This window comes from Trichomycterus rosablanca, chromosome 26 (genome assembly GCF_030014385.1).
Source record: "Trichomycterus rosablanca isolate fTriRos1 chromosome 26, fTriRos1.hap1, whole genome shotgun sequence".
Taxonomy (NCBI): Eukaryota; Metazoa; Chordata; class Actinopteri; order Siluriformes; family Trichomycteridae; genus Trichomycterus; species Trichomycterus rosablanca.
This window is the reverse complement of record NC_086013.1, coordinates 90,416-113,178: the sequence shown is the minus strand read 5'-3', so window position 1 is coordinate 113,178 and position 22,763 is coordinate 90,416. Positions and strand designations below refer to the sequence as shown.

The 22,763-nt window shown below is 42.3% G+C and overlaps 1 protein-coding gene and 1 long non-coding RNA gene across 2 annotated transcripts; one reads left to right on the top strand and one right to left on the bottom strand.

Annotated features, from left to right (window-relative positions):
• The first annotated feature begins 2,216 nt into the window (after positions 1-2,216).
• LOC134303569 (uncharacterized) lies at positions 2,217-3,052 on the top strand. The gene is made up of 2 exons (XR_010007666.1): positions 2,217-2,330; positions 2,660-3,052. It is a non-coding gene; the product is annotated as an uncharacterized LOC134303569 (long non-coding RNA).
• Positions 3,053-20,493: 17,441 nt separating this feature from the next.
• On the bottom strand, positions 20,494-22,703 carry LOC134303665 (uncharacterized). Its single transcript, XM_062989143.1, has 2 exons — positions 22,695-22,703; positions 20,494-21,624 (listed from the first exon to the last, which is right to left on the bottom strand). Exons 1-2 carry the CDS (start codon positions 22,701-22,703, stop codon positions 20,494-20,496), a joined length of 1,140 nt encoding a protein of 379 aa, XP_062845213.1.
• Positions 22,704-22,763: the final 60 nt, after the last annotated feature.

Sequence of the window (22,763 nt, the reverse complement as noted above, 5' to 3'; positions counted from 1 at the left end):
CTGTGGGGAGCTTCACAGGTGTAGGGGAGATTGTAGTAGCCCGGGGGGCTGGTGGGACTTGAGGTCTGCTATGCCTTCTAGGTGACAAATGTTCATACCTTGGTGCGTACAGTGCTGGTGGTCTGGGGATTCCTGGTCTTGTTGATGCGGTGTTGCGGCCCAAGGTGACATCTTTAAGGGTCTTTGCAAAGATCCGTACACTGTCCTTGTGTAGATGGAGTCCGTCGTACATGTAGGGTGATGGTGGGATGATTTGCCAGATATACATTTGGTAGAGCAGTACATCTTCTGTTGATTTCAGAATTGAGGCTATAGATGATGTGTGGGGGTGTGTCCGATCGTGGTAGCAGGGTGGAGATGACAATGTGGCTCTCTGGGAACTCCTTGCTTGCTCGCATGGCCATTCTTCGAACTGCCTCAGCGGTGTTACTATGCAGTGTATGGAGGTCATTGGTGCCTGTATGGATGATGATGTGCTGCGGTTTGCCAAGGGTTTCTTTGTTCAGGAGCCGGTGTGCCTGGTCAGTGGTGCTACATCGCTTTGCTGTCACTTGGTGTCCAGGGAAAAGCTTCTGGGGATCCAGAAATTTTCCATTTGAGTCCATTAACATCACTACATGTGGCCTCTGTTCTGTTGTGTTGGTTGTGATGGTCTCAGGGGTAGGTGGGGACTCTGCTGCTGGAGGTGTCTGACTGTCATTTTCCGTTGTTGTATTTTTTATATATGATAAATTAGAGGGGGTAAGTACTTCAGTATGTTCACCAGTCATGTCTGGGGTGGCACTGTGTGCATTTGTGTGATTCTTATTTGTTTGTATGTCGGTGGGTGTGCTACTGGAGGTTAAGGCATAATGTTTGAGTTGTTGGAGCTTTTCTGACAGATCTTGTATCTGCCTTGTCAGGGTCCTTTCTTTTATCAACTCATTGTCTTTAAGTTTTGCCAACTGTACCCGTAGACTGAGGTTCTCCTGTTGAAGCTCTTTCAGGCTTTCTCTAAATTCTGTCATGCAGGTCTGGTTTTCTCTCTTTAGCTGTTGGAACTCCTCTCTCAGCTGCTGAATTGGGTTGCTGGTGGCCTTGTCTGAAAGTCTGGCCTGTGTAGATTCCTTAAACTCAAAAAAGTCCAGTTCAAGCAAAGCGAGGTTTTCTCTCAGCTGTCTTTCTGAGGGGGAGGGGGGTGGGGTTGAGGTGGAAAGTGTTAATGGTGTATCTTGGCTGTCCTCCTCACAGTCTGCGTTGTTCACAGTAGCACCTACACCCTCTATTTCTGCTTCAGACTTTAGCTGGGAAAAGATCTCCTCAAAAGAGCCCAGGCTGAGTTCGTTTCCTTGGATTAACACTGTGCCTTTGGTGTAGTAGGTTATTGTGAGTACAGGATTGTCAGTGTCCAAATTTCCATCTTCACACACAGTGATTCTTCCCCCTCTGCCAATGCCTTCCTTGACATTAAACTGGTAGTGTTTACAGATTGCAGATTTCCATGCAGACAGAGCAGCAGTGTAGAAGATCAAGTTGTTTTTTATCTTCTTGCCATTCAGGTGGATGAAGTCTGCATACAAGGTGTCAGGGTTTTCTGCTAGAACTTGTTCCTTGTGTTTCTTTTTTGCCTGGGCACTCTTACACTTAGCAGGGTACTCCAGCTCTCTGCTCTGGGTAGGCCTGGTTGCCATGGTGACAGACGTTTTTGTGTATTCCAGCTGTTGAGGCTCAAGTGGGGAGGACTTCTGGAGCCTCGGGTAGATCAAGGTGTTAACTACTAGCTAGTCAAGCTAGGGATTCTTATGTTTGAGATAGTTTTAAAGTTTAAGATTTTTAAACAGATTTTAAGCAGGTTCTTCAACTATGCAGCATACCTTGCTTTAGTATATCTTGTCCTTATGTGTCAAACGTTTTCTTGTTCTCTCCTTGACGTTTTCTCCTTGTTCATCTGTCCTGCTGTTGTCCACTGGAGTCCAGACTCCGCATTCAGTTTGTCCTCTTTGTTGAAACTTTGGTTATATTTTTGATGTTTTTGGTGGATTAGGTCAAAAAAATAAATAAAAATTAGAAGAGAAAGTTGTTTGTAGTCTTATATCCATTTTTTAAAGTTTTCTTCCTCTGTTTGATATTTCAGGAGCTCATGTTATCATGTTATCTCTCTCTCTCTCTCTCTCTCTCTCTCTCTCTCTCTGTTTGTATATGTGTGTGTGTATCAGATCTTAGCAGAGCAGTTGACGGATGAGGAACTGAATCAGAATCAGGGTCGTCTCTATCCTCCTCTTTCCAACATTAGGGAGGTTTCTTTACAGATGGCTGTGAGGATAAGATTTGTGTTTATACATACACACAATGTGAGTAAAATTATGTTGACATCCCTTCTAATTATTGAGTTCAGGTGTTTAGGTCACACCCATTGCTTCCAAGTTTTTTGCAACAGTTTGGGAAAGTTTGTACATCATACAGATACATGCTGTGGAAATGTAATTAAACACATTGTTATCAGTGCTGTGAGTGGAACTAGCGCTCCAACCAAAAATATAAAGTGTCTAGTGATCAGAAAGTATCTACTGATTGACTAAAGAAAGATAAATACACCTTGTGTTCCTAACTGTCCACCCACAATCAGTGCTAACAGGGTATGTGTTCCCAAAAAAAAAAAAAAGTGTGTGTGTTTGTTTAGGTGGTGGAGTTTCTGTACAGTAAAGGAATGGCATTTCGGTACCCAGAGCCACTGGATAAGGAGGCGTATGTGAGATCCATTGTGTGGAACACGGAGTACGATTCCTTCCTCCCAGACATCTACGAACGGGCTGGAGTGTCCCATAGTCCTATAGTGGAGTAATCATACACCCTATAGCATACACCTGAAACAGTCACACCCTTCATTTACAGCTGTGTAATGTTTAACTATCACACATCCCCATGGGGAGTGATTCCTAAACTCCTTCTGCTAATGTAAATGTACAGTGTTGCTATTATTAAAACACTCCACGTGTGTGTGTGTGTGTGTGTGTGTGTGTGTGTGTGTGTGTGTGTGTGTGTATCAGCTAATACATTTAGTGCTTTGTGTTTCTATGTGTGTTGGTGTGTATTTGGGTTTATTTCACTGCAGGCTTACAGTATTCATTATAATAAAATGTGGGGGTGGGCGGGTGTAGTTGGGGCAGTGAAAAAATGTCGAAAAAAGTGTAACTTTAGTTTCACCCTAAGCTGGATTTTAACATAGGGCCTAGAACCTGAGAGAACTACATGTGCTGCACTCAGCCCACTGTGCTACTCAAACAATGACGTGTTAGATCTGTTGTAACGCTGATATAACCTGTGCACACAATAAGCCTAAAAGTGAAAACTACTGAAAATACAAAGAAAGTGCTTTGTAATTCCCACAGTAACGTCAGAAGCCATTCACTCTGTTACAGGTTGAAAAATAGTGAAGAAATAGCCTTTGCTTGATTTGAATGAAGTTGACCCAACAAAGCATGTGTTTGTACCATTTCCATTCTGTCCCAAATGTTTGTGATGTAGAGTTTTATATTTGTATTTGTCTTTCTATTGTTATTTTAAAAATATGCAATTTGCACAGTTAGGTTAGTAATTAGTATAGTTTTGCTTTGTGTTTTCATGTACTCCCATGTAGTGTTTTAATGTAGAAGTACATTTTCACCAGCTGTAGAAAAGGGCAATGAAACAAGTTTACTTTGAAATACCATGATTATTAGCTCAGGGTGATATTCCAGAAAGCGGGTTTAACAAACTTCAAACTTAAACCTGAACTGCGAGTTGACTTATCTCACCATGTCATAGCCAGAGTTTTCGGATCCACAAAAGCGGATCAGGGTTAGATTACTCAAGTCTGAGTAGATTGAACCCAGCAGAAGCGCGTTGACGGTTAACTATAAACAGGCATTCTCAATGGAGTTGCGATAAATAGATTGACCATGGATGTGAATGAAAGAAAAAGTAGTCCGTCATATTTGACACCAATAGAAGTGTTATTTTTAATGTTTGCGTGTGCAGATCCTGAAAATGTTTTAGACGTGAAAGTAATATAGCAGTGGAAAAGGACCTCGCAAATGGCAAAAAAAATTAATGAGTTTAAATTAATAAAAAAAACGTAACCATAATTAAACATTTAGGAGAAGGATAGGGTAAAATTGTTTAATATGTCAGTTGTAATATTTGTCTCGATTTTAAACGTTTTTTTTTTCATTTACTCAATCTAGGTGTAATCCAAGTGTAATCAGATGCACATGGCAGCAGATAAAAATGAAACACAAAAACTGTCTATGTTCAAGGCATATTTATTAGATGTAAATCATTAGTCTGTAGTGCATAAACTGTGTAATATTAAGAACAGCATTGGTGCAGTCTGAACCCTTTTTATTGGCATCTCTCCAGTGATTGGTGGAGTGGTTTTGAGCCTCCTGCAATTGTTAGTGATGTAAATGTTCCTATAGATCCTAATAAATATAAATAATGTTCTTTAATAAAAAAAAAAAAAAAAAAAACACACTGTTGAAGGACGATAAAGAAACCATCTCTGCTGCCTCAGAGTGGGATGATACTGGGAGGCCTACAGAGGTACAGTATATGTTGAACATAGAGCATGGCATTTCATTTGATCTACCATGATAATGTGTGTGACTGTGCTCTAACAGAATGTGATGGGTAGTTCCGAATGAAATGAGGGACCATCCACCTCCAAAGCTCAACTTAGAACAGTAAAAATGTCTTACCAAATATGTGAAATATTTCGAAGACATTAAGCTATGTTTGATCATAACATGCAATTTTTGTCTCTTTCTTTGAAGTTGTGTGTAAATAAAATGTATTATACAAGGTCCATGTGGAGAAACAAAGTGCAAAGTGTGATCCTCAGGTGGAGCATCTAAAACAGACAAGGCTATAAATTCAGTTGCTTGAATTTAAGATGGGTGTCGGTGCTAAGGGTGTATAAATATAAATGTTGTCACTAAAGAATAAGGACAAGGAAACGAAGTTGTTGCATTGTTTTATTTTCAGTGATCATGGACAGAGCCTGACTATTTGTCTTCGATATTTGTAATGTGGGGAGCATCACATAAGATGTTAATGAAAGCATCTGCATAAGATGGAGAACAGTAGGTTGCAGAACATGTATTAAATGTTCGACTGTTTTATTTGACATTTGTAAATTTTTGAAGATAATGGTCACTACCTGTATGTGGAGGGATATTCTGTCTGCTGTTGAAATAATAAAAGAGAAGATTTGAATAAAATCCACATCTGGATTTCACTCCAGATTTCACTCATGAATGTGGCTGTAAAAATACTACTAGCAATAAAATGATATACAGTACATTTAAACCACAAATGATTTTAGCTTACTAAACTGTGTGTGTGTGTGTGTGTGTGTGTGTGTGTGTGTGTTTAAGGTATTTTCTATGAATCCATAACATTGCATCCATAATGTTCTAACTAATGTTGTAACAAGCCTTTGATGAATATTGTGATTATTGTGAGTAATAATGTTGCAGCTGCCCCTTGTGGTAACCGTCCCCACTCTCCCCGAATTGACTGAGTGATAAAAACGGAAAGGTTTGTGAATAAATCCATCGTGAAATGATTAATGTGAGTTTAATGACTCGTTCCCAACTAAGATGTGTTCGAATACTTGGCGCGTCTGTATCCACTGGATCCTGGAGTAAAGGACCCCCCGGGTTTACATGAGGAAAGTGCGAGTAACCCCGGGTTACCCCCCCTAATACTTTCTATTTTTTCTGAATCTAAAGTTTTGTAAAATGATATTGTGGCAGTGCTGCCCAGCGTGTTCAGGGATGAGATTGATGAAGAATGTACTGAGCACTGATTGCTGATGCTTTTGATCAGCTTGTATGTTTTCTTCTTATTAGTTGTTGATCTATTTGTCAGGTTTGTGTAATGAATGATTTGCTTGATTCTATTGTGTGAGTGGGTTGAGTGTGCATCGTAAATAAGAAGGTAGTTTTTGTAAAGATGACTATAATATAGTGAAATAAAAGAAGTCGGTTAGGGTTAGGGTTAGGGTTAGGGTTATGGTTATGGTTATGGGTTATGGTTATGGTTAGGGTTAGGGTTAGAGTAATTAGGGGTTGGGTTGTGGTTGAGATTAGATTTATTGAGGTTAGGGTTGGAGTGATTAGGGGTTAGGTTATGGTTAAGATTAAATTTATTGAGGTTAGGGTTAGAATAATTAGGGGTTAGATTATGGTTGAGATTAGATTTATTGAGGTTAGGGTTAGAGTAATTAGGGGTTAGGTTAAGATAAAATAAGATAAGATAAGATAATTCTTTATAAGTCCCACAATGGGGAAATTTACATAGTTAGACAAGAAATGGTAACACATTGGGAGAGAAGAGAGTAGGAGATAAAAAAAACCAGCAACCAGATTGTGCTCCCTGAGGAGCACAATATGGTAACACGAAAAAAAGCCCCTAACAGCACACAAGCACATGTAAACATAAGAACATAACATAGTCACACAACGAGCCACGGGTTAGGGATGTGGGGATAGGAAAAAGTAACCAACTACGACAAGCAGCCATCCAGCGATTTGCAGCCATATGCCGGCGCGCGCTGCAGCTCTTCCTGCCGTATTGGTGGGATTAAGCTAAGAGTGGAGACGTTGGTTGGGATTGGGAAAGAGTCTGTCGGTCCTCCATTCCCGCAGCAAGAAAAAGTCGGTACAAAGTTCACGATAACATGGCTGTGTCCAGCTCTTACTGCCCAGAATGAAAACAGTCACTGGAGACAGGGTAGGTACATAGCAACAAGTCCTCCGGAGGAATTTCCTTATCAGCTAGGCCGTTGCTGATAACAGGGGAGCCAAGAGCAGAAATTACTTTTGTTTAGTCTGAGCACTATAAAATTTAACACGAACTCTCAGAATTAATGCGTCTCTGGTTCACCTCATTTCGCAAAGCCGTAAGTTTCTCCAAGATGAAATCCATATTGCGATTAATATTCACAGTCTGAGTTCCAACGGCTCTGCCCACCATATCAATCAAATTGGGCAGTTTCTGGGGACCTTCGACAACTGACCCAACTCTTTTAATTTCCCGATACAGCAGGGCGAAGCCTAATCCAATCAGCAAAAACCCCACAATCAAAGTTCCGAATAGATAAACATCCTCTACGTCCTCCAACGAAAGAGGTGCCAGGCACACGACCCTCCACTTCCCCCACGAGTCCATCACGTATCCTGCCATCTGCGTTCCGTCGGGGCATGTGGGTTAGGTTATAGTTGGAATTAGGTTTACTGAGGTTAGGGTTAGAATACTAAGGGGTAAGGTCATGGTTAAGATGAGTTTATTGAGGTTAGGATTAGAATAATTGGGGGTTAGGTTATGGTTAAGATTAGGGTTGTTGAGGTCAGGGTTAAAGTAATTAGGGGTTGGGTAATGGTTAAGATTAGGTTTATTGCGGCTAAATTTAGAATAATTGTAATGAGTTAGGGTTAGGCTTGGATTTATTGCGGTTAAGGTTAGAATACTCAGAAATAGATTATACAGGGTGGGCCATTTATATGGATACACCTAAATAAAATGGGAATGGTTGGTGATATTAACTTCCTGTTTGTGGCACATTAGTATATGGGAGGGGGAAAACTTTTCAAGATGGGTGGTGACCATGGCGGCCACTTTGAAGTCGGCCATTTTGGATCCAACTTTAGTTTTTTCAATGGGAAGAGGGTCATGTGACACATCAAACTTATTGAGAATTTCACAAGAAAAACAATGGTGTGCTTTTAACGTAACTTTATTCTTTCATGAGTTATTTACAAGCTTCTCTTTGTTTACAGCCATTGACGTGTCGCAGAGGTTAACACGTGAGGAGCGGATAGAAATTGTTTTGATGTCTGGTGAACGCAGTACCTGGGTCATTGCAGCAGATTTCAATGCAAGACACCCTACGAGACCACCCATCTCCCATGCTACAGTTAGCAAACTGCTTGCCAAGTTTCGTGAAACTGGTTCAGTGTTGGATTTGCCAAAATGTGGACGCATGAAAACTGTCACTAATGAAGAAACATCAGTGGCTGTCCTAGCTTCATTCAGCAAGAGCCCACAGCGTAGCACTCGCCGCATGTCACTGGAGAGTGGCATCAGTCGAACATCCCTTCGGCGGATATTAGCTACTCACAAATGGCACCCTTACAAACTCCAGCTGCTGCAGCATCTCAATGAGGATGACCCAGATCGGCGCACTGAATTTGCAGAATGGGCAAAACAAAAATTGGAACAGGACCCTCAGTTTACACAGAACATTTTGTTCAGTGATGAGGCAAACTTTTATGTGAATGGTAAAGTTAACAAACAAAACCACCGCTATTGGTCTGACACTAACCCACATTGGATAGATCCCTCCAAGACTGTTGGAACACAAAAATTTATGGTATGGTGTGGTATATGGGGTACAAAGAGAGTGGGGCCATTCTTCATCAATGGAAACCTCAAGGCCACTGGATATTTGAAATTGCTTCATGATGATGTGTTTCCCTCTTTATGCACTGAAGCTGGCACGTTCCCTGAGTTTTTCCAGCAAGATATTGCACCACCACATTATGGGTGTCAGGTCCGAGCATTCCTAGATGAACAGTTTCCTGGAAAGTGGATTGGTCGTCGTGGGCCAGTTGAATGGCCCCCAAGGTCTCCCGATCTGACCCCCTTAGACTTTTATCTTTTGGGTCATCTGAAGGCAATTGTCTATGCTGTGAAGATACAAGATGTGCAGCACCTGAAACTACGGATACTGGAAGCCTGTGCTAGCATTTCTTCTGCGGTGTTGCTATCAGTGTTTGAAGAGTGGTAGAAGAGGGTTGCATTGACAATCCAACACAATGGGCAGCACTTTGAACACATTTTATAAGTGGTCAGAAACTTGTAAATAACTCATGAAAGAATAAAGTTACGTTAAAACCAAGCACACCATTGTTTTTCTTGTGAAATTCTCAATAAGTTTGATGTGTCACATGACCCTCTTCCCATTGAAAAAACTAAAGTTGGATCCAAAATGGCCGACTTCAAAATGGCCGCCATGGTCACCACCCATCTTGAAAAGTTTTCCCCCCTCCCATATACTAATGTGCCACAAACAGGAAGTTAATATCACCAACCATTCCCATTTTATTTAGGTGTATCCATATAAATGGCCCACCCTGTTACGATTAAATTTGGAATTTTTGGGATAGGTTATGATTAAGATTAGGGTTATTAAGGTTATGGTTAAAGTAGTTTAAGGTGAGGGTTAGGGTTAGGGTGTTTTTAATCCTGTAACATCAATGGTAAATGCTTTACAGTACCAAATATTTTCTGCAATGTGCTGCAGGGCTGAAACGGAGGAATGAATGTATATGAACAAAATGAATAAAGTTGACCCAACAAATAATGAAATAATGTGTGTTTGTACTATCTGCAATAAAGAAAAAGCTGAAAGTAAATTGAAGAAACAGTTTTTAAGAAAGAAAAGTTTTTATTAGCATTTATTTCCATTCTGTCCCAAATGCTTTTGTAGTTTTATATTTCTATTTATATTCTATTTCTACTTTAAACATATATCATTTGCATAGTCAGGTTGTTTTTGAATGCAAAAATTAAATGTCGAATCTTTGTATTTGCAGACAATAATGAATACAGATGCTCTTTGTGATGGCATGTACTGACATCTAGTGGTTTTAATGTATAACTACATCTTCACCACAAGTTAAAAAGGCAATGAAATAGCAAGATTAAATTGTGTGAAGAATGAATGATCGTGTCAAAGATAACACAGAGAAATTGTTCTCTATTATCTTATAATTTATTTAATTATTATTACATAAATCCAAAAGTTTCTGCTCCGAATATTTTATTGTCGGTATAAGCTGATTTTAGATACATAAAGTACAGGGTGTATAAAAAAATAGAACACAATTAGAATAGGCAGATTTTAAATTGTTCATTTTATAATCTCTTTAATGTTGACAATGTTGCAAACAAGAAAAATAGTGTAAATGTGCAAGTGTGCTTCATGTGTTTATGTAACAATAACGTAATTATCCATAAATATATAAATATCGCCATATCTTTATATTTAAAGACATCATTTACAACCAAGGATTTTGTAAAATATTTTCCGTTTTCTTTTGTTCTTGTGGTGTTAAATCAAATGTAATGTTTTTTATTGTTTACTTGCAGTATGCAAAATAATTATTATAAAAAAAAGTCTAAAATGCTCGTGTTTATTAATAGGTACGTTTTTTCCTGTTCTTGTACATTGCTGAGGTTTTTTTTTTATCAGCTTATAGTTTATTGTATATTAATACATATTGCTCTGTATGTTAAATAAGAAATGACTGAAATGACTTGAACTCATTTTATAATTTATTTTGTTTTTAATTTTTTAAAATGTATTTTTAAAAACAGAAAAACAGACTTTCTTTTTTTTTAAATTTATATTTTATTAGGAAAAAAAAAACATGCCTTACATTACACATTTTTAAATTTTCATATCCACCAGAGGCAGCCTCTGATAGATTAATACAGGGCATTTTCCTATATTTCAAGAATTATGTACTTTATGAACCAACCCAACAGGGGAAGAAGAACAGAATAGAGAGAGGAAAAAGAGAAAAGAAGAGAAAAAAAAACAAACACCTACACGCATCCAAGGAGGTTTTGTTGTACATACATATCACTCTTCAGGCATTAATTCCTTAAGTATGCTAAGACCAACAGAAATCTGGTCTTATTGGCTCAATGTACTCAGTGAATCGTTTCCATATCCGACTAAATTTGCCTTTCTGCATATTAAGAGAGGAGGATAAACGTTCCATTACATATATCTCATGAATTATTTCCAACCATTCGTCAATGGTTGGAGGCACAGAATTTAACCACCTCCTCGTTATTGCTTTCTTGCTGGCTGCTAAAAGAACCAGCATTAGTTTCCTATCCCTTTCATTTAGTGTTATATTAGAGATATTGCCCAGATACAAGACTTCACACCTTAATGGGATTTCACACTCAAAAATTTGTTCCATATTTCTGCATATGTCCTTCCAATATGGCATAAGAGTTTTACAGTCCCAAAATATATGATGGTGGTTAGCATCCTTTTGCCCACAGAGTCTCCAGCACTCTGTGCCAGTGTCCATGTGCCGTTTCTGCAGTGGGGAAATAAAATACCGCATGATGTTCTTCCAGTTAAATTCCCTCCACATAGCGGAGCGAGTCGACTTCCATTGTAATTCGCATGTCCTGTACCATTCATCCTCACTAATAAGGAAATTACCTTCTCGTTCCCATTTCTCCTTGACATATAGCGTATTATCAAATTTAGCCTGTTGGAAACCATTACAGATCCTAGAAATTATTTTATTACATATGCCTGAATCATTTGCGGCCAGAAATACTTTAAAAATTCCCTCCTCTCTTTTTTCTATTGATTTCGGCATATTTTGATCAAAATAATGCCTTACCTGTAAATATGTATAGAAGTCATCCCTTTCCAGACCATATTTAAGTTGTAATGAATTAAAGCTCATGAAAATTCCTTTGTCCAGAAAGGTAAAGTAGTTTGTAAGACCTTTTTTTATCCACAGTTTAAATCTGAAATCAAGCCCGTTTGGAAGAAAATCTGTATCAAATGCACACCATCTTAGCATTTTAGACGATTTTTGTATACAGTACACTTTGACTACCTCACGCCATGTTTTCAATGCCACTTTTATCCAAGGAACATGCTCATCTATTACCTTACTTTCCAATTTATAATCAGCAATTAAAGCTGCTATTGGTCCTATCTGACACAGTGATCTCTCAATTTCGATCCATCTTGCTGAATACATTGGGATACACCAACAGACCACTGGTCTTAATTGAGCTGCATGGTAATAGTCCCTTAGGCAGGGAAGGTTCAATCCTCCTCTGTCTTTTCTCAGCATCAGTGTTTTAAATCTGATCCTTGGTTTTTTCCCGTTCCACAAAAATCTCGATATTAACTTATTCCATTCATCAAACTGCTGGAAGGGAACCTCCACTGGTAGAGTTTGAAAGAGGTTCAGCAATTTTGGCAACGTATTCATGTTGATAGCCTCCACTCTAGAATGTAGGCCTAGGAAAGGTACAGTATTCCATCTCTGTATATCTAACTTAATTCTTGAATTTATGGGTAGGTAATTTAGATTGTATAATTTTGAAATGTCTTTAGATAAATGAACCCCTAAATATTTAATTGAGTGTGCATCCCAATCAAGACTATATTTCTTTCTAACCTGGTCCGGTGGGTCATAATTCAGTGTCATTACTTGAGTTTTTTGAATGTTGAGTTTATACCCTGAGAGCTTCCCATACTTTTCGAGAGCGGCCATCAGTTTTGGTATTGAATGCGCAGGCCGCAATAAATAAATTAGTAAATCATCAGCAAACAGAGCAAGCTTATGTTCCCTAGACCTTATTTTTATACCTTCAATACCCGGTTCTTGTCTTATCCACTGACTCAGCGGTTCAATAAACAAAGCAAAGCAAAGAGGGGAAACTGGGCATCCCTGTCTTGTTCCTCTTTGCAAGGTAAAGGAATTTGAAATACTACCATTAATCTTAATTTTTGCAGATGATCCACCGTACAGCACCCGAAACACATCAATTATTGTTCTATGAAAACCAAACCGTGACAAGACCTTATGTAAAAAACACCATCTAACGGAATCAAAGGCCTTTTCCGCGTCTAGACTTAATAGGGCAGCTTCTAATTTATGTTGATTAATATAGCTAATTATATGCAATGTCCTCCTAATATTATCCTGTGTTTGTCTTTCTCTGATAAAACCAGTCTGATCCAAATTAATTAATTCGGGTAATTTTTTCTATTCTTCGTGCTAGTATAGATGTAAACAATTTATAATCAACGTTTAATACACTAATTGGTCTATAATTTCCACACTCTTCCTTGTCCTTTCCTTCCTTTGGAATAACTGAGATTATAGCAGTTTGCCAAGAGGGTGGAATTTCTTTTTTTTTAATGACCCACTTAAAGACTTCCAGTAATGTCGAGGTCAACTCTTCTTTAAATGACTTAATAATCTAAACTAGAGTAGGTATCATGCGGAGGGGAATAGTATGTATAGTCCCTACCTCTTGGGTTTTGTTCCCTCCAGACGTCTACAATCCCAGTCTCCTCCAGTAGCAAGGCCAACTTTTTACTAATTGGGTTAGATTTTGAATCTAAATGAGTCCGGGAAGAATCTAGTCTATGATTCAAGCGTATATTCATATCCCCTCCACAAATTAAAACCCCTTCTGCCTTTGTAACCATTAAGTCAAATATCTCTCTATAGAAATTCCAGGTGCTGCACGGCGGGGCATAGACATTCAGAACACTGATCATTTCCCCATCAACCCTCCCAGTAATCATCACATATCTGCCTTCTTTATCCCGAACTTCTGATACATGTTCATAATTCAATGTTTTATGTATCAGTATTGCCACTCCCCTCTTATGTCCCGACCCATACTGGGAGGAGAATACCTGCTTAAAACCTCCTCTTGCTAGCTTGGCATGCTCTGTTCTATTGAGATGTGTTTCTTGTAGTAGAGCTATTTGTATCTTATCTTTCTTTAATTTCGATATAATCTTTCCTCTCTTAATCGGATTAAGTACTCCGTTCACGTTAAATGAAATTATTCCTACAGTTCCCATTTTGTTTCTTTTTTTCCTCTTATTGCCATGTATAATCCTCCTCCATACTTTAACCTCCAAAGTAGGTACACAAATACAAAACAATTCACTTGCTGTGTAGGTAATGTAAATAGATAAAATAAACTTAGAACAACATAAATGTTCCTCCGACACACAAAGGAGGCAATCTTCTGGACCTGGTCTTCAGCCGTCCAGCTTCTGTTCTGGACCTCACTGTCACCCCACTCCACCTCTCTGACCATCACTTTGTGTCCTTCTCTCTCTGTCTCCCAACTCTTCCTACCTCCAACCACACTTTCACCCTTACAACACGCCCCAATCTTCACTCTTTATCTTCCTCCCTGCTAATCTCCAACATCCTAACTTCACTACCTAACCCTGACATGCTTGCTACCCTTCCACTCAACTCTGCAACTAATACTCTACTCTCTTCTCTTTCAACATCCCTCGATCAGCTCTGTCCTCCTACCCTCAAACGAGGTAAACCTTCTCACCCTGCTCCTTGGCTTTCAGATGCACTGCGCAGCAACAGAAGAGAATTAAGGGCAGCTGAGAGAAAGTGGAGGAAATCTAAGCTCAGTGGTGATCTCCACTCCTACCACGATCTGCTGTCCAGGTTCTCATCTGATGTGACTGCTGCAAAAACATCTTTTTACAAAGCCAAGCTTGAACAATCTGCTGCTGACCCACGTAAGCTTCATGCTATCTTTTCCTCTCTTTTAAACCCTCCTCCTCCCCCTTCTGCCTCTCTCACTGCTACTGACTTTTCAACATTCTTTCAGGACAAGATCGACAAAATCAATCAATCCTTCTCTCCGACTGACCCACTTTCAACTGACCCTCAACCCACCAACACACTCACCAGCTTCACCCCACTCACCATGGATGAGGTTACACAGCTCCTCTCATCCAGCAATCCCACTACATGCACACTTGACCCTATACCATCCACCATCCTCAAAGATCTCTCGCAGGACCTAATCCCCTTCATCACACCCATCATCAACAACTCCCTGACATCAGGTGTTGTCCCTACTGCATTTAAGAAGGCTCAGGTCATCCCCCTTCTTAAGAAACCTACACTAGACACTACAGACATTAACAACTACAGACCTGTCTCACTCCTCTCTTTTCTATCCAAAATTCTTGAACGTGCTGTCTATAACCAACTATCTGCCTTTCTTACTCAGAATGACCTCCACGATCCATACCAGTCTGGCTTCAAGGCAGCGCATTCTACAGAAACAGCTCTTGTAGCGGTTACTGAGAAGCTTCATGCAGCCAAAGCAGCCAAACTGTCATCTGTCCTTATTCTTCTTGACCTCACTGCAGCCTTCGACACAGTGAATCACAGCATTCTCCTGACCACTCTCTCCAACCTTGGAGTAACAGGTTCAGCATGGCAATGGATGGCCTCCTACCTGGAAGGGCGCTCCTACCAAGTGTCATGGAGGGGATCCATATCTCCACCATGCACTCTCTCAACCGGTGTTCCTCAGGGCTCTGTACTTGGCCCACTTCTTTTCTCTATCTACACCCGCTCTCTGGGCAAGGTCATAGCCTCCCATGGCTTCTCCTACCACTCCTATGCAGATGACACTCAGCTCATTCTATCATTTCCTCCCTCAGACACGCAAGTCTCAGCTCGCATCTCAGCATGTCTGCGAGATATCTCACAATGGATGTCAGCTCATCATCTGAAACTTAATCCCAGTAAGACAGAGATGTTGCTCATTCCTGGAGATCAGTCTCCAACCCAGGACCTAGTCATTTCTCTGGATGACTCCCAGATCAGACCATCTGATAAGGCAAGAAGTCTTGGTGTTGTCCTTGATAACCAGCTGACATTCTCTCCTCATATAGCCAACATGACAAGATCATGCCGGTTCCTCTTGTACAACATCAGGAAGATTCGTCCATTTCTCTCCAGGGAAGCTACCCAGATTCTGGTGCAATCACTTGTAATCTCACGGTTGGACTACTGCAACTCCCTTCTGGCTGGAGCTCCCATGTCCACGATTAAACCCTTACAGCTCATTCAAAATGCAGCTGCACGTCTGGTTTTTAACCAACCTAAACACTGCCACATCACCCCACTGCTGCGTTCTCTTCACTGGCTTCCTGTAGCTGCACGCATTCAGTTTAAAACACTGACGCTCGCCTACAAAGCCAAAAATGGACCAGCCCCAAGCTACCTTCGTGGCCTTATCAAACCCCGCTCTGTACCACGCAACCTCCGAGCCTCTAGTCTAGCTCGACTTGAGCCTCCATCCAGGACTAAAGGAAGACGAGCATCAAGGCTGTTCTCTGTTCTAGCGCCCAAATGGTGGAACGAACTTCCTCTGTCTGTCCGAACATCTGAGTCTCTTGCTGTCTTTAAAAAACGATTAAAAACCCATCTTTTTACTAAACACTTAGGCTGACTTGTACTTATTTACTAACATTTTGTTCCATTCTTTTCCATTTATAAAAAAAAAAAAAAAAAAAAAAAAAAAAAAAAAGCAGCACTTTGGTTCTAACAGGTTTTAGCAGATTTGTGTTCTTTGACTGTTGTTTTCCTAAACTTGAGAAATGAAATGTTCACTATAGAAGCACTTCTGTAAGTCGCTCTGGATAAGAGCGTCTGCTAAATGCTAAAAATGTAAAATGTAAATGTAAATGACTTCTATCACTGAGGTCGTTTCTATGACCTTACTTGAGCTAAAAAATAGCTCCAAGGGAAAACCCCTCTCTCTATAACGATTGAGAGGGCCCTTAACCATGGCCTTATGTAGGAGTTCCATCCAAGCCTTTAATACCTTAATCGTTTGTAAAATACAGTCCACTAGGCCATTATAGAAATTCGCTGTTCACATTTTGATGGTAAGGGCAGAGCGTAACATACTCACCAACCACCATTTCTTTTATGTACTAATAAGAGCACTTATAATGGTCAGACACAGCCAAAATTAGCCCTGTTGCACTGTTCTTTTCTAATCCTTCCCTACGTCTTGCGAGGGACGATCTCGTCTGAAGGATTGTAGCTTTTCCTTGTAACTTGCTTTGCGTCTAAATCTAGCCCGCTCTCCCGGGCCCCCCACTCTGTGCCAAGCAAGTTGTTTCAGCTGTTCCATTAACGTCTCCGGTGGTTTGATAACTTGTACAGGCAAACCTCTCTTCGACATGTCATCCGTTGCCTCCTCTGCCGTGTCATATGTCTTCATCCCATCCTCGTATCTTACTCGTAGCCTGGCCGGGTATAGCGTTTGAAATCGAATTTCTTTCTCTTTCAGGACTTTCCGAGCTTCTGCATATGCTTTCCGCTTTTCAAGTATCCGCGGAGCATAGTCATTATCCAGGTTGATTTGTTTACCTTTCCATATGAAGCCTTTCTTTTGCCAGGCCAGGCGGAGGATTGTTTCCTTCATTCTGTAGCTGAGGAATTTCACGAGGATGGACCTTGGTTGAGCTCCGGCAGGGGGTTGCGCACCCAGGGAACGGTGTGCCCGCTCGATTTTGAGATGTTCCTCTGATGAAATGTCGAGATTTTCTCTCAGAATTCTCTCTACAAAGGAGATCACGGACGTAGAATCACTCTCAGACCCCTCAGGTATCCCGTAGATCCTAATGTTTTCGCGTCTGGAGCGGCTCTCCTGGTCCGTAATTTTAGACTCCATTTGTGCCTGTAGCTTTAGCATTTCTGCTAAAATGACCTCCGTGTTTTGAATCCTCTCCTCCGCTTTCACGATTCTGTTTTCCGCCTCCGCCAGCCTGTTGTTAGTTTTCATAATCTCGCCTTTGATATCTTTAAGCTGACTTTTGTTGTCCTGACGAAAATCTCTCAGTTCTCGAAGAATTAGTCCCATATCTACCGTGTCTTGTGAGCTAGCTTCTCCCTCGCCCTCGCTACCGTCCGCAGCCGAAGCACTCTGTTCCCCCTCGTCGTAGATCCCGGTTCGCTGCAAACTTTTCTTACTTTTAAACCTAGTATCCATGTCTACCCCTCTTTCTCATCCAATTTAAATTACTTAAGTAGTGGAATCAAAGCATTCAGGGGCTTTTAACTCGTACTGATTCGGACAGGCTTCTCCTATGCTGCCGCTGCCATGGCATTGCAACCGGAAGTCTCCAGAAAAACAGACTTTCAGGGATACAAATTCCAATAATCAATACATGTTTCCAACAAAGAAAAACAGCACGGATTTTATCTGATTTAAAGTTATCTAGTATTAAACTATAATGGATTATACTATATTTCCTTCAGATCAGAATCTGATTAGTAATTTAATGACATGTTGCAGTCAGTGGCGGCTCCTGCCAAATCTCACAGGAGGGGGCAATTGTTGCGATGATGGCCAAGGTGACCCGTTCAATGGGTAAATTAAAGCTGAAATAATTAACATCTTAAGTCATCTGTCAGTTTGCCCTCACAAATAACTTTGAACATGGAGAGAGAAAGAGCAGCTTTACCATTAATCATAAAATTAAGTAAACCCTTCACACTAACAATTTAATTCAGTCATAATCAGCATTTTATTTTAGGTGCAGCAGATCCAACTAGGGTTGCCAACTGTCAGAACTGGAAATAAGGAACACCCTAGGCTGGTGGGTTGGTGGAGGGCATAAGGTGGGGGGTGGCAGATGTTTACCTGAGCGGGGGGGGGGGGGGGGGGATGCACCTATAAACAATATAACGGGTCATACACAGTTTTATTTAGGCTGTTTAACATGTATTATTTTCATTCTTTATAATAATAAATCAGAACCATATTTTAGGCAAAACAACATAAAGAACATCATGTAACATTTTTTCTCAATAGTGTAAACAACATTTTTACATAATCCATCTTCACACTGACATGCATCCCCGGTTCTGGACTGCGTTGCTTAGGGGGGCAGTGAGAGAAGTGCCGGCCCTGCTTGTGTTACTTTACTTTCGCCCTACACACGGCGTTACTAGGACTAAAAGTGAATATTACTTACAATAATAACCGAACCCCTTTTAATTCCCACGGTAGCAGCAGTTTCCTTCTGTTTCATACATATCACCCCATCTCTCCCACTGATAAAAAATACAGAACACCACGTTTAGTTTCCAAATAAGGAACGATTACGTGTGACACAGGAACGTAAGTGCGAGCCCCTCCGGAAGTCATTCAAAATGCATTACAACGCCTGCAATACGAAAAAAAGAGCTTTAACATGAGAGTCTATGAGAGCGATCTGGGGCGATTCTGAATCAGAGCCTGATCGCCCCAAAAGGGCCGGTACTGTACGTAACACAGCTCGACGCTGATTGGACTACGATATTCCGAGGCAAGACCGGACTCCAGAACAGTCACAGATAGTTTAACACTGGTTGAATGTGATAGAAACATTTCTTTCCTTTCGCACTTTGGTGGTGCGTCGCCCGATCGCCCTAATGAACGAGTCGCCCCTGGTTGCAGTGATGAAGTGGTGAATCCTCACCATGTCCCACTCAGCACAAACATGCGGTCCTGGTTGCTTGTGGCGCTTGGATGGCTGAGCGGGCTGGACCGTTAGCACAGTAGATGAAAACTTAAAGCGTGATTATTTCAAAAGTGGAGTGCACTTTAATAGATACCTAAAAGACCTATTATCAATAATAGTAGATCATGTATTTCTATGTGTGTAATATATACTAAAGTAATATATAAATTGAATGGATAAACATGAATGTATCAGGGTGAATGGTTTTTGACTTCTCCCAATATGTGATGAAGTGAGGGATTATGTGTATGCAAAGATGCTAACCTAAATATAATGTAGATCCAAATCAGGGCCGGAGCTAGGGTGGGGCTGGGGGGATTGCCCCCTCAGATTTTCTCACTGCCCCCACAAGCGCAATGTTGATTCTTTTTGAAGCTGTAACAGGGTGAATGGCTTGTGTCGTTAGCGTGTGAAATAGAAAGCGTTTTGTTATTATTTGTAGTATTGAGTTTCAGTGTTACTGTGTGTGCAGGTCACCTCACTTGCATGTCTTTGGACTGTGGGAGGAAACCGGAGCTCCAGGAGGAAACCCACGCAGACACGGGGAGAACATGCAAACTCCACACAGAAAGGACCCGGACCGTTCCACCTGGGGTTTGAACCCATGACCTTCTTGTCTCACAGCAGATTGGGGCTTTTTAAAAGCAACTTTAAACCTATTACACAGCAGATAGTTCTGTTGTCCTGTGGAGAAGTGACTGGTTGGTCAACTTCTCACTTTGATGGATGTTTTGATATCATTACTGGAGAAAGTCTCCGTTGTGAGAGCGTGTGTGTAGCGGGGGGAAGGGGCTGTCATTGTGTAGCGGGGGGAAGGGGCTGTGATTGTGTAGCGGGGGGAAGGGGCTGTCATTGTGTAGCGGGGGGAAGGGGCTGTCATTGTGTAGCGGGGGGAAGGGGCTGTCATTGTGTAGCGGGGGGAAGGGGCTGTGATTGTGTAGCGGGGGGAGGGGCTGTGATTGTGTAGCGGGGGGAGGGGCTGTGATTGTGTAGCGGGGGAAGGGGCTGTGATTGTGTAGCGGGGGGAAGGGGCTGTGATTGTGTAGCGGGGGGAAGGGGCTGTGATTGTGTAGCGGGGGGAAGGGGCTGTGATTGTGTAGCGGGGGGGGGGCTGTGATTGTGTAGCGGGGGGAAGGGGCTGTCATTGTGTAGCGGGGGGAGGGGCTGTGATTGTGTAGCGGGGGGAAGGGGCTGTCATTGTGTAGCGGGGGGAAGGGGCTGTGATTGTGTAGCGGGGGGAAGGGGCTGTGATTGTGTAGCGGGGGGAAGGGGCTGTCATTGTGTAGCGGGGGGAGGGGCTGTGATTGTGTAGCGGGGGGAAGGGGCTGTCATTGTGTAGCGGGGGGAAGGGGCTGTGATTGTGTAGCGGGGGGAGGGGCTGTGATTGTGTAGCGGGGGGAGGGGCTGTGATTGTGTAGCGGGGGGAAGGGGCTGTGATTGTGTAGCGGGGGGAAGGGGCTGTGATTGTGTAGCGGGGGGAGGGGCTGTGATTGTGTAGCGGGGGGAGGGGCTGTGATTGTGTAGCGGGGGGGGGGCTGTGATTGTGTAGCGGGGGAAGGGGCTGTGATTGTGTAGCGGGGGGAGGGGCTGTGATTGTGTAGCGGGGGGAAGGGGCTGTGATTGTGTAGCGGGGGGAAGGGGCTGTGATTGTGTAGCGGGGGGAAGGGGCTGTCATTGTGTAGCGGGGGGAGGGGCTGTGATTGTGTAGCGGGGGGAAGGGGCTGTGATTGTGTAGCGGGGGGAAGGGGCTGTGATTGTGTAGCGGGGGGAGGGGCTGTGATTGTGTAGCGGGGGGAAGGGGCTGTGATTGTGTAGCGGGGGGAGGGGCTGTGATTGTGTAGCGGGGGGAGGGGCTGTGATTGTGTAGCGGGGGGAGGGGCTGTGATTGTGTAGCGGGGGGAAGGGGCTGTGATTGTGTAGCGGGGGGAGGGGCTGTGATTGTGTAGCGGGGGGAGGGGCTGTGATTGTGTAGCGGGGGGAGGGGCTGTGATTGTGTAGCGGGGGGAGGGGCTGTGATTGTGTAGCGGGGGGAAGGGGCTGTGATTGTGTAGCGGGGGGAAGGGGCTGTGATTGTGTAGCGGGGGGAAGGGGCTGTCATTGTGTAGCGGGGGGAGGGGCTGTGATTGTGTAGCGGGGGGAAGGGGCTGTGATTGTGTAGCGGGGGGAAGGGGCTGTGATTGTGTAGCGGGGGGAGGGGCTGTGATTGTGTAGCGGGGGGAAGGGGCTGTGATTGTGTAGCGGGGGGAGGGGCTGTGATTGTGTAGCGGGGGGAGGGGCTGTGATTGTGTAGCGGGGGGAGGGGCTGTGATTGTGTAGCGGGGGGAAGGGGCTGTGATTGTGTAGCGGGGGGAGGGGCTGTGATTGTGTAGCGGGGGGAGGGGCTGTGATTGTGTAGCGGGGGGAGGGGCTGTGATTGTGTAGCGGGGGGAGGGGCTGTGATTGTGTAGCGGGGGGAGGGGCTGTGATTGTGTAGCGGGGGGAGGGAGCTTGGGAGCTTAATTGGTGTTTCACCGCTCACAGGTTCGGTTCGGATTCTCAGCGCTGGAGCAACAACTACTGAAGGTAAAACTTCAACTTTCTTATATCTACATCTGCACATTTATTATGTATATTTTAATTATGACCTTTAATGATTACACTTGCTATTGAGAGTGTGTGTACTACTGCTAGCCACTAGCTAATTAGCCAGCAGAGTGCTTGCTGCCTGGTAAACCTTGTTAGCTAGCAGTGTAGCTAACGTTAGCTTGCCTGAGAACTGTTTCTGTTGCTCTGTAAGCTGATTTACTGGTTATGCCCTGTTTGGACACCTGTTATGCTGTGTGTTATACATACACTGATTTATGAGGTTTGTTGTCCCATTAATGGGTGTGATATAAATAAATATGTTGACAAGAACAAAGTATTGTTTCTAATAAGCTATATTCCCTAAATAAAATAATGAAGGAATGGGAGAGTAAACTGGCTGTTGGCTCTGGGCCAGCACAGTGCATGCTGCATTTGATGGACTAGGTGGTTTATCAGCATGGTTAACCTGACCAAGCTGATTGAGCTGGTCAGATTGGTTGGCTAGTTTTGTAAATTTGTTTGACCAATTTGTTCAATACATCAACATGACCAAGCTTGTCCACCAGCATGAGGAACCTGAACAAAATAAACAACCAGTATCAGCACACTGAAGGACAGGCATACTTTAGTGCAGGGTGTTTACTGCTTATCATAGACATTTGCACAGTAGTAGATCTGCATATTGTCTCTGTTTGACCAAAAACCCCTCATATCTCCAGAACAGTAACTTTATAGCAGAAGGAAAAACATTCTTAACTTTTAATGGAAGTCATTGTAAAAAGATGTTATTTTATAAAGTCATTTTGGAACATTTCTATTGGTCCAGTCATCATAAAATTCTGATAGTGTTTCCCTCATGTTGAACATGACCACACTGATTGACCATGATCAGCAGATTCACATTATGGCAAAAAATGAAAACAAAAAACAAACCAAATTTGGATAATCAAGGTTCCTGGTTGACCGAGACCATGTACGAAGTGTGTTAATTGTCTTTTAAAGTCAGTTATTAAACATAATACAACTCTGAGCA